Below are 12681 nucleotides of genomic sequence, written 5' to 3'. Positions count from 1 at the left end.
CCTGAGCACATATCTTTATATCTGCCAATTAAGGATAAGATAGAGATTTAGCCTAGGATTTTCAAAAGAAACCCAAAGGAAGTAAATGTTCAGTTCACACTGAACTTCACCGACTTCAGGCTCTATCCCTCCTCTGTGCCTCTGAAATCCCCAGCAGTAGCTCTCTAATTGAGCTGCCCTGAACATGTTCTCCACATGGCTTTAGAGACTCACTGAATATGGTAATGTCAAACTTTAAGCATACTTGGATCTCATGCTAAAAATTTTACACTTGGCTACCAAAATCTTTTGTTTATCCTGGACACTGTTGCATTTCACATTGTCAAATACCCTGAGGATGCTTTAAGCTCAGTTCATATCACCTTCCTGTTGTGTTGCTGTGCAAAAGAGAAATGTGGTTTTGGGGAACAAAAAAACACATGCATGAGTGTTGTGGGTAAACATAGACATCTGCCTTTGAAAATTGAGGCCTCTGTATTGATCGAACTGAGTCTAGCAAGAACAGAAACAAACATATTTGCATGTAACAGTGATTGTACAGGGCAGAGTATTTTATCTGAAGTGTCTTCAGTGAAAGAAATGAAGCAGGAACTGGGAATGTGCTTACCAATAGACCTTATTATTCTGCTCATCCTTTGATAAATGAACATAGCAAGTTCTTTCAGGCTCCCCTCAATCTTCTACTTGTTTGTGCTGGAGTTCATTGATCCATATTTAGCCCTCCCTGATAATGTGATATGACAGCAAATGTAAACGGCAAAGTCAATAAGCATTTCCTTTTAGTTGAAACAAAGCAAGTCAGATCGACTATCAAACTCTTTGGATTTATATTCTTGTTTGAAATAGGATTTATTACCTTGTTAGAAACTAAAAGAAAACACACAAAAAAGTGTGCAACCATTTTTTGTTATTGTAGTTAAAGGAGAACAATTTTATGGGAGGAGTGTCCTCTGGGCATGCTCCAGTCAACTTTATCAAACAGAGAGGCCAAGAATGATAAAATTCAAAACCTGCAGCTGCTGGTTCCTTTGGGAGTCACATTACAGTAGTACAAGCAACAGTCTTTCATTTTAAAAAGGGAAGCATATGACTGCAGCCAAAGGCCTTTCAACGCTATTTTAGGTAAGCTGGTCTGCATAAAGGCCATTGTAATCTCTTGTGCTTCTCAGGTTTTAGGTGATATTTTTGTTTCATAATGCTGTTTCTGTGTCCGCTGAAAACATCTGCTTAGACGTGCCAGGCTCGATCGTGCACCCTGTTACATCACTTGGCAAATGAGGTCACCTCAAGTAAATAGCAGTATTATGGAGAGGAGAATGAAAACCCTGGGACTTAACTTTTAAGACTCAAGCTGCAACTCATTGTGATGGCTGAAAATGGTGTAGCAATGCTGAAAATGCTCAGTGGCTGCAGTGGATGAGGCAAGCAATAGGGAGGACTCAAACACAAGTAATCGTGTCCCTCGAGATCTTTTTTCCACCGTGCCAAACACTGACCGAGGGCATGGGCATGCAACCGTTGTGCAAACTCTCCTGCTCAGAGTTGGCATTGCTGCACATGGAGTTCATCCATGCAGCCTATTTGTAGCAGCAGTAGTGTATTTTCACATGGTGATTAATTCACATGGTGATTCACTAAGCTGGAGCATATCGTTAAGATGAGACTTTAATATAGCAACAAGCAAACTGCAGCCATTAGAGATGACAGCTTGGGAGAGAGGGAGAAGGGTCTGTGGGATTGCCTGGCTGCCTCCAACCACTACCAGACTAACTGCAACCACCTCACCCAAACAGGGTCCAGAGCTTACATTGCAGCTGCAGTCTTCTGAAGTGTGATTAAAATTTACCGGAAGGATTATTGCTCTCAACTGATGAAAATTCACGGGCTGTATTGGGTGCGATAGAAGTAGGCACTAAATAGCCAGGCTATGCTGAGCCCAGCCATGTGCCCAATGTGGTGCTGAGGCAGGGTGACGCCCTCAGCCATCACACATTCATTCAGCCTGAGGCCTGCCTGGTACCCAGCACTGTCTTGACAGTCAAGTCGGTAACGTGCCCTGGTCTTTCCAGTGTGTAATAAATCCCTTTGAAAATTCCTGCTCTGTAGTGTGACACCCGCAAGGGGAAAAGGGGCAGGAAAACATGCCAGCCGGGACCAGGTCTTCCTTTGGCAACTTGCAGATGAATGCCACTCACTGTCATCATTCTTGCTGATGTGTTTTCCATAATCTCAAATCTGCATTTCCCTTTATGTTCTATTAGACCAACCTACTACTGAAAATCATTAAAAGCAACTTATCCAAATCCACTTTTGAGTTAATTTTGGGCCTAAGGCCCTGATTTATAGTAACGGGACCTAGGGACCAACAATAAAAAAGAAAAATAGCAGCTATTAAATCTGTAAAAAGGAAACGACTTGGAAAAGGAGAGGGATGCCAAGCTAGCCTCTCCAGCAATGGCAGAGGGGAGTCAGACTTACAGGACCATATGGCTTAGACATAGTTTGAATAATCTCCTCCAATTAAAAATAAACCCAGTTTTATATAAAACATCTGTTCTGTGAATTCAACAATTTGAGCAAAAAAACCATCGGGGGATACTTTAAATCCTTCATCGTGTTTTTGGTTTCTCTGTTCAGATGCTTACCCGTTTTGAGGAGCTAATATCCCTGAAGGAGGAGTGTTGTGGTTTCCTATGATGCTACCAAGAATCAGTGCAGGCTTTTGCATTTCTGTACGCTGGGCAGTACAGAAATCCATCTACTACCCCATGCATGCTGCCTTCAGATATCCAGTCTTCATTGCAAAGGTGTGTGTGTTTTAGGAGAGCCCAGAGCACCTGCGGCAGGTCAGCAAAGATCAGCAGAGGGTCTGCAGGGAAGGGGCAGCGCTGGAACTGGGTGGGCTGAGACACAGGAAGGCAGAACCTCCCATCAGCCCTGTGCGCTGCTCTCGTAACAGTGTTGGGAGCTGGGCATGGCTGTCCACTGGGGAGGGTATCTATCCAATGTAATCAGGCTTATATGTATCTAAAACACAGTGATACTTAGCCACTAAATCCTGATCCCTGCATGCTAGCAGAGGTAAAGAAGAGAGCACAAGATTATCCCTTTTCTGCCTTCACACACTCACTTCTTACAGCAGGACCCTAACAGGAAAATATAGCTTTGAGGCAATCTGCAGCTGCTTGTCTTGGAAATGTCTGGTTTTTATTTGATAAGAGGAGGGAGAGATCTGTTGCAGGTATTGTTTGAAGTTATATCACTTTCCATAACTCCATTAAAAGTGTAACTGTGCAGACAGCAACATACCTGTCTAAAACAATTATCTAGATTATAAAGGAAATATAATCTGGGGATGTGTGTATCGAGCAAATTTGATTCCATGCACAAACTGAGATTTGCTTTGTTCTAAAGCATCCCTAGGGTGATCTTGTGCTTTTCCTCTGAATATCATTTGCTTCCTTCTTAAGAGGACGTCAGTCTGAGGTCTCTGCTCTGGTTGTTGTGAGCCATTGTTCCTAGCTCTTCAGGTAACTATTTTTATTTCAGTGTAATTTAAAAGCAGAGGTGGCTGATCAGGGACCTGTAGGTCCTAATAATTTCCTGACATTGACATCAGGGAAGCTGTAGGTTCTCTGCTGACAAGCAAATAGTGGGGGTCATACTCAGCTGGGAACACTGTCTGAGGGGGGAACAGGGCTGCTGGAACATTATTTGATTCCTCCCTTCTCAAAACTCTGGCCAGGGCAGAACGCCTCAGTTAGATAAAGACAGATGTGCACAGTGCCCACCCTTTGCCCTTGCAAAGTGTGCTTGTCCCTTGTCTTTCTAAAGCTTCTGGTGGACTTGAATTCTCCTTTTCCAATGGTACCAGGTATGTGATACAGACAACTGGGTTCCTATTTTAAACTCGTCTGCTGTGTAGACCTTTTACTGCGCACACTTCACCTGTGCTGTTTGTACCTGGGGATGTTTTACAAAGTTCCTGGCCAGAATACACGATCAAATTTTGTGTACTTGCTAGCAGTGTCTTGGGAATTGATGTCTGATGAATCATCTGTTGACTGTAACCCTTGACCCTCCGGGTCAAGATTGTCTGCTTTGCTCAGACTGTGCTGGACATACAAAAGAAAGCAACTAGTCAGTACTCCCTGATTTCAGTCTATCCTTGAGCTTTTATTAACCCTGGGTGAGTTTAAAACATCTTGTGGCTGTGAAGTGTGGTAGGTAGGGGATTACCTTGGAAGGTTTCAGCCATCTGCCTTTCTCACCTTCTGCAACACTGGTAGCAAAGGGGTTTGGAGCCAGTTGTGCTGGCTCTGTGTCGCTGAGGAAACACAGATTATATCTGCTCCATTTTGTGCTTCTCCAGGAAAGGGAAAGGAATGGAATTTGGGTACCAGCTCTCTGAGCCAAATGCCATGAGGAGACCTTCGATCTTATAGGATCAAATGCAGACTGATGCTCAGGTTCAATTTGTTGGGTGAAACAAAGTGAGTCTGGTCGTCTTTATTTTCAAAAGCATTTTTTATAGTTGGATGTGCTATTTAATTTGGGTCGACTTTAGTCTTACTTTCTGGAAAAAAGGCTCCAGAAGTAATTCAAACAGCTTCGTTCAAGCTGTTCTGCAGATGTCAGCATATGCTGGAGTCCAAAATCCAGCACAATCAGGATATGGTCGTCTAGTAGGGACTCCAGCAAGAGATGTTGGACAGGAAAGGTATGTGCTATTTGAGACCATAACACCAGATTTCCTTTCCGTTAGCATATTTATATGTCCCACGTGCCATCTCTGTCTCTTCTTCCCGCTGTGGAATAACTTACTGAGTCTTGATTTATAGAATGCTGCACATCCAGATGCCTCTGTTGTTATCTCCTTGCTGAGAGGAGCAAAGCTGGTACATTTGGGCTACAGGGCTGTCACCATGATCCCAGCCATGTGTTTAACTAATTGCTTAAATATAAAGAGACCTCCTGGTGAAGCTCAGGCAGTGTTCCTCTTTGTTTGGTCGGACAAAACAGAAAGGGTGGGAAGCACCGACTCCATCTTAATGGCAGATGGGTAGAGGGGCCTGAGGACCAAGAAAGACTCAAGGATGAGCCAGGTATTCTCCACCGAACTTCTGATTCTGACCTCAGTCCGGAGCAATTCTGCTGACCGTAATAAGTTACCTCTGGTTCAGCTCATAGCTCCTGAAATACAGTCCGTCCCCACAGAAACACCTCCATACCGATGCAACGAAGCATTCACCAGAATTGCCAGAGCTCTCAGCTCAGCATCCTTTAGGGCTGTAAAGGCTTTGGAGGGAGGAACGTGGGTGACTCAGTGTTCGCACTCCAAACAGAGCCTGTTACAAAGTAAGAAAACTAAAGCAATTCTCTAGTACTGAAATTCCTCAAAGGCTGCTTCTGAATTTGATCTCTCTCTCTAACCTCCCATTAAAAAGCAAATCTCTACAAAATTACAGAAATTTTCACAAAGAACTCTGCGGGGGATAAGATTTCTCATGCCTGTCCCCCAGCTAGAGTGACAGCTCCTGGATCTATTTCAGTGCAGACAGAATCAACGTCTAAGTGGTCTTATTCACTTTTTTTAATCTCTTAATAAGAATGCAAATGCCATTCTTGCTCCCACTGCCCCTCTCACCCTCTTGAAATAGGCTGTTTATGGTGACTAAATGCTTCTATCCAAAACTGGCTGTCATCCAAAACCAGATGGGCAGAAAGCCTAAGAGCAACAGAAAACTAGGAATTTATATTAGGACACAGTGCTGCACCACACAGAATGCTTTGTTTAAACTAGCAGAGCTCTGTGTCCTATTGAATATATGTAAATAACCAGCTAGTGTGGATTTCTACAATGTTGGCATATTTCAAAATACTTAAATACTCTGAGCAGCTCTTCTGACCCTGATAGATTCATTCTCCATTGCTGATTCTTTGACTGAAAATCAGATGTTGGGTTGAGATGTGTACTGCAGAGTAGACAACTTCTTACCTACCTGAAATATACTGGGTTTTACCTACATCTGCAGATGCTGTGCACTGCTGATTCTGCTTCTGAATGTGATTTTATGATTGAAAAATATACTGAAGGGGAAATCGAAGCGTTTTAGGAGCAGAAAAAGGGAAAGGAGATAAATATGAACAAATGATACAGCAATTTTACTAACAGAGTACGCTGGATAATTTAGCATAGTGAGTTGGGCTGGGCATGGTTCTTTACATTATAATCTATTTTTAAACAGCTTAATATTGCATGAGGATACTCCTGTGTTATGTACTGACAGAGCATCTTTGGCAGTCGCAAGCCCTTAGGCCAGACAAATGACAGTCTATAGGCTTTGGCAAAGGTATGGCAGCTTGAGCTTACTGTGTTTTCAGGCAGTGTGATACTCAAAAGGAGTTGATACAAAGGTGAGAGATAGGTATAATGCACTGACATTTATTCTGTTGTCCTCTGTTACTACTCAGCTGTGAGAAGGGTCTGACCAAACTATAGGCATATTTGGAAATGGGGAACCCCAGGCATAACTGATCTGTGTACTTCACTTGGCAGTGAGTGGCAATGACTGGCAATGAGATTGCCTGAGCTGTAGTCATTCCTCAGCATCCAGCCCAGGGATTCAAATACAGCACTGAGCCAAAGGAACCGCTCAGATATATGCAGCATCTGCCCCAGGGCTGGCTGGGAGGAGACAGCAGCATCAAAACGCTGGCTGTGGTCCAGCTCACAGGGTCTCCCATGAGCGTCAAATGTAGTTCCTTGATAGGACAGGTAGCCAGGTCATCTCTGTTATGTGCCCTCACATTTCACAGACCACAGTGTGGTTCGCAAGCCTCTAACAAACTTAAGACCTTAATTACGAAATGACTAAAACCTTAGTTATGGCACTGTGCCACAGGAGGGAAGACCAAGCACACCAATATTTTGCACCCTTGTAGAAACAGACAATTGAAATGCTGCTGCATTTGCTGGGGCAGCTGGTATTTATTCACTTAACGCTGATACAGCCACCATGGTATTACTATTACCAGTTCTCTGCCTTTCAGAGCTTGGGTTCATCTTTTACAACCAGTGTGAGATCCATTGTGATTTGTAGGATAAACCATTTAGTTACCCATTTAAAAAGTGCCTGGGGAATCCTCCTCCAGCCACCCATCTCCCAAATCCCTGCTCACCTTGTTAGAGAGCTGTTCATTCCCACTTTTCTTTTAACTGGAGTGGATTTAGTACTAGTTAAGATGTATTTTAGAGGGAAGGAAGGGCAGCCTGTGACCTGATAGGTCTTTTCCATCTGCAGTATAATGATAAATATGCCTCTGGTGTTCAGCCTTGCTTCCTCTGGCTGCTGCTTTGTGGCTGGAAACTAAATAGGTGCCGCAGTGGCCATGCACACATACTGTGATTCAGGAAAGACCATCTCATGGTAATCCTGCGCTAACCGGTACCTGCTGGTCCCTGGAGCTGAGCTGGCTTCTGTGCTTGGAGCAGCCTGGATGCCCCTGCAGCAGGATGTGTCCTTGCCTGGGATCATTTTGGTGGCTTGCGCTTCACCCTCCCATAGCTGACGGGCACTCGACTGGGTGTTCCCAGAAGACAAGAAGGCTCATGTAAGTCATGACAAAACTCATTCAACAGAGTCAGTGTCTGACATACACTGCTCGCATCAATGCTCAGAGGTTAGTGAGCAATGTTCTGCGGTGGAGAGAGGAGTTTTCAGTCGCTGTGTGGCTGGGTCCTTGCCTGCACTGGTGACATAGGGCAAGGCTCTATTCTAGCTCAGGTTTAATCTGTTTTAGAACATTGTGATGAAAACACTCACACACTGAATGCACAATGATGCTTTCTAGCCCAGGCACAAGTGAACGCAGAGGATGGGAGATGGTTTGCTGGTGGCAGGTAGTGTGGAGGCAGGCTGGGGCTCCTGCTAGCTGCTTTCAGGACATATGGCACGTTTGCTCTGGTCTGCTTGGGGCCCTTTTGCTTCCTCATTGCATTTTGCTATTTGCTTCTGCCATTTCCTTTTCTTCCTGATGTTAAGGCTATTGCTTTCTGTGTAATTCATTAGATTTGTCCGTGTGTCAGATCTTTCAGTTATGCCTTGTATTCTGCAAAGACATGTTGCGTTGTTATTTTTATTTTAATGTCTCTCACCGATCTTGTTGTACCATACACACATTAGACTGCTGTCTGGGTTTTAAATATATCCAGTCAGTGGCTTTAATGGTGGTTTTTATCACAGGAATAATAAAAGTGAATGTAACACGTTAAAATATGAAGCCATTTACCTGTGAAGTTCAACCTTAAGGGCATTCTCCATTTTCTCTTTCCAAACCAAATGCAATATGTGTGAGAAACCAGCGGCCCATCTGTATTCCAATTTGCATGCTCTGAGGTAGAGAGAAGCATGATGTACTTTTCTGAGATTGGAAAATTACTCTCCAAAAACAAATTAAGTAACTAATAGCTTGAGGGATCACTTCATAGGTGAAAGGATTTCTGTCATTGGGAATCAGATGTATTTGCATTATTCCTCAGTGGCTTACAATTTGTATACATATTTGTATAATATCAGCTTTCTAAAACCCTTACTTTGCTGTGGGTTAATTTGGTAAGTAAATGTTCTTTGTGGTGTGGTGGTATGTAAGACACAGAACAGGCATGGTAAGCACTTGGAAGTCCTCAGCCAAAGGAAGGAGCTCCTTTTCTGTTCTTTGTGGCCGGCACCTAAAAAAGATCTGTGGGCTCCTACCTGAGCTAACTGCTTGCACCTACCACCTCCACCTGTAAAAGGGGGTCTTTCCCTGAAAATGTATTATTTTAGCACCGGCTCCTCCAGTGGTTAGTTGGAACATGGGGAAGCCCTGGTCCGTGTTTCCATCCAGAGGATGATGGAGGAACAGGTGATATAAATTCATACAGTTTCCAGGGAGCCGAGGGAGGTTAGCTCTCCCGCTCACACATCAAAGGTAGCCTTCTAAAGCCGGAGAGGGAGAATATCTCCCCTGCTGAGAAAGAGCTTGATCACACCAGGTGCAGAGCAGCTCCTAGAGGGGATGATTACTTCCAGTTCTCAGTATATTAAATAGCTATTTTTAATGAATCAGAGGAAACAGGAGGTCGGGGCTAGATGGTACCTGAGGTCATGGAGCACACCTGCCTCCCCTGGGATAATGTTTACAGGTGTTGCCCTAATTGAAGCATCTGTTTGTATCACAGATGTTTACTTATTTGAGGAGGGATTGACAAAGGCCTACGATAGACTGATTTTAGGTTAGCTGCCCCTTAGGCCACTGTGTGGAGGACAGCGTCACAGGTGGGGAGCGAGGAGCTGCTTAGGGCAGCACTTCCCAGGCTGATGCTCCCTGGAAAGTACCTTGTTAGTCCCAAACTTTCCCAAGTGCTGTCTTCACCAGGCCTTTTTCTCTGGGATATTTCAGGGCTGTTTCACCTTTCTTGCTTAAGCAATAAAAATTATTTATTTTTCAAAAACCATCTGTAGAATTTTTTTTAATATTCTGGAACATCCTCTGCCCATATCATTGGAAACGATGGGTCTTGGGATCCTGTCTGAACCAGCTCCTTCATGCCCAGACACCGCACTTAGATAAGCACTTTGAAGTCAAGCAAGAGTTAATTCTTTATAGCAAGTTAGCTTGCTGTGTGATGGCAAACACGGACACCTAGTGGTACTCGACTGCAGGGCACGCAGATGCTTTAAATTTATCTCTGGAAGAGAAGTAGGTACAGCAGACTGTTTGTTCACGTTTTCCCCAAAAAGAAGGAGATTTGATGATTTTCAGATAAAGTATCATAGATAGCGTAATGTGGGGGAAAGAAAATTTACTTGGCAAGGAGTAGTGAAAGAATTAGGGCAAAATCATCACATTTGGTAAGATTTGTTGGTGTATTTACCAAGAAGTAATCAGTTTTTTTTCTTGTGTCTTAAATATCTCGTACCATACCAGATCAGATACCATATTGGATCAGAAAGATTTTCTACTCCTAAATTAGTCCATAGCAAAGAAATCTCAGTAAATATTATAGCAATATCTTATTCTTACCATACCTGTGCACGTTTGTACTCCAGTTATGGGGAGATTATGTCAGCGTGATGAATGGTGGGTTTGCTGATAAACTGCATAGCTAGGTGCTAAACTGATCTCTTGTGCGCTTTTATCAACCCACTGAGCTCTTTCTGCCAGGATTAATGCGAGCACTCTGTCTGAATGGCCTCAAACAGCTGCCATGGTTTGTTTTGTTTGTTTTTTCTATTTATTTACAAATAATCTTTCAGAGAAATATTTCCTTCTTCTTCCCCAAATCTAGCATTTCGTCTACGGCAGAGACACAGGACAGGTGAGAACCAGTCCTTGTCCACTGACCCCTTTCTGTAACTGTAAATATCACCTCTGTGAATGGGATTTCTTTCACACCTGCATTAGACACACAAACCACTATGCCACCGAGTGGGGAGACAGGCTGTTCCCATGGGAGTGTACATTCAGGGCTGCTTGGGCTAAGATAAGGGATTTTGAGATTGTACCAGCTGAAGTGTGAAGTCTGTAGAGATGAGTGTGCTCTCCTCAAGGGTTCCCCCATTCAGGCTGATAAGCAGATCCCAGTTCTCATTGATTTCACAGAGGTACTCAGCATCGTACAAGATTTCTCCCAATTCAGTTGGATTTAGAAGTTGTTCTTCTAAAAACATTTTATAATATGCTTGGGTTTAGCTTCATATCCTAAGAAATAGGGAGGTTTATGGTATTACACTGTTTTGAATCAACATGTTTACTATTCTCATCTTAATAACTTTTGAATCAGTGGACTAATTTCTATCAAATTTGACACTGGAATAAGGACCTCAAAGATTCCTGCATGCTTCAGGGAAGCAGGCAGCACATAGAGGAGAAAGACCCAAAAGAGGGCCCCTAATGACAGGCAGACAGCAAGAAATCCACACTGCAGAGAAGCATTAAGAAAGATTCCTCACGCCAGAAAAACTTTGACTTGTGCTCACACCTTTTTAGATACCAAGAATCAACCTCTGAGATCCAACTCTGTAAGAAAACAAGCTTCATTAGCTCTGCTGCTTGTCCAATCACTTCTTCTGTTTCGTTCTGCTGTACACAAGCGCTTATATATCTGGTCTCTGGTTATATAGAGACTACGATTAAACAGAGACCAGTATTGTTCATCAAGAGTCTCAGGGTGTGAGGCTGAAGGAAAGCAGCAGGTTGCCAGCGCTCAGTACGGAAGTAAGACGGTAAATTTATTCTTAGATACAAATCCTGGAAGTCAGCATATAATCAATCACTCTGTGTTTATATATTTACACCTCTGTTTTCCGTCAGAGAGCATGGGAGGAGCTTTTCTGATCTGCCCGGTCAGGATTCCCTAGTCTCCCAAGATGTCCCTAGAGCGAGTTTGGGAAGATGAGGGCATGTTTCTTGTCTTGCAAAAAAATGGTAGCTGTTTCCTCACTATACTCGTGGCATGTGGGAATGTGTCTAGCTCATGCTGTAGAGGGATGAGCTGGAATTTGTCCCACCATGAGGGCACAGTGCCGAGGCAGCCTGGGCTAATGCCAGTCTAGAAAGTCACCCCAGAAACTAAAGCAAGAAAAAAAGCAAGGTTTCTGATGGACACCCATGGCTAGAAAATTCAGCACTAGAAAATTCACCCACAGCTAGCATTCAAAAGGTTACTGGGTGGGTAGCTTTGATTTCTCACTTCAGCCCAGCAGAATCAATAAGAAGTAAAGGAAACCAGGGTCACAACATGTTGAACTTTGACAAAAGAAATTATTAACTTGGCTTCTAAGGAATACAAATCCTGTCTTTGCCAGTGTAAATATGATGCAAAGATGATTGCCTTCATCCTGCCCTCTCTAACTTCTGTTCCTGTTCTTTTTTTTTTTTTCTGTTGAACCTGGGCAGTTGTCTGGAGGGTGTGAACTAACTGTGGTGCTCCAGGACTTCACAGCGGGCCACAGCAGCGAGCTGAGCATTCAGGTGGGGCAGACGGTAGAGCTGCTGGAGAGGCCAAGCGAAAGGCCAGGCTGGTGTTTGGTCCGGACCACGGAGCGGAGTCCGCCTCAGGAGGGTCTGGTCCCCAGCAGCGCTCTCTGCATTTCCCATTCCCGCAGCAGTGTGGAGATGGATTGCTTCTTCCCTTCAGGAAAAGGTAGGCAACAGCCCGTCAGGTTTAAGACTGTTTTGGATTTCCCCTTTTGTATCATGTAAGTGCGGAGCTGCTTGGGCTGCTCTTGCAGTCGGTGTGGGTAAAAAACTGTTTAGTTGTTAGTGAGTTTTGTTACCAGATCTCTGTGAATCAGCACAGCACTAGCCTAACTCCATTTCCATGAATCAATGTCTGTACATGTGCGTCTTTTGCTGTGTGGCAATCATTATTGTCTTGATATTCTGGGTAAAAATAAGACCTTTAAACAACAAAGGGACTGGTTTCAGTGCCTAAAAGCCTAGAGGAAGGGAATGTCATGTTGTATATACACCCAGGATGCCCCAAATTGTGGATATGTTATTTTATGAGTGCCACAGTGCACACTAGTGCATGATCTTTTAGTATATCCCTGCTGCCTGTCTTACTGCAAACGAGCCACCAGTGAGTACTGGTACACTCTATTGACTCATGAACTGGAGACGTGTGTAATGGCA

At 43.7% G+C, this 12681-nt stretch overlaps 1 protein-coding gene across 1 annotated transcript in view; it reads left to right on the top strand.

Moving 5' to 3' along the window:
• The window catches only part of KALRN (kalirin, RhoGEF kinase), a 368140-nt gene that overhangs the window by 254025 nt on the left and 101434 nt on the right, over positions 1–12681 (top strand). The window contains exon 34 of the mRNA XM_009327171.1: positions 11944–12190. Within this exon, the coding sequence (XP_009325446.1) occupies positions 11944–12190 (247 nt within the window). The remainder of the gene's footprint in view (positions 1–11943; positions 12191–12681) is intronic.

Source organism: Pygoscelis adeliae, unplaced genomic scaffold (assembly GCF_000699105.1).
Source record: "Pygoscelis adeliae isolate BGI_AS28 unplaced genomic scaffold, ASM69910v1 Scaffold227, whole genome shotgun sequence".
Lineage (NCBI taxonomy): Eukaryota > Metazoa > Chordata > Aves > Sphenisciformes > Spheniscidae > Pygoscelis > Pygoscelis adeliae.
This window is presented reverse-complemented; position numbering and strand designations above follow the sequence as displayed.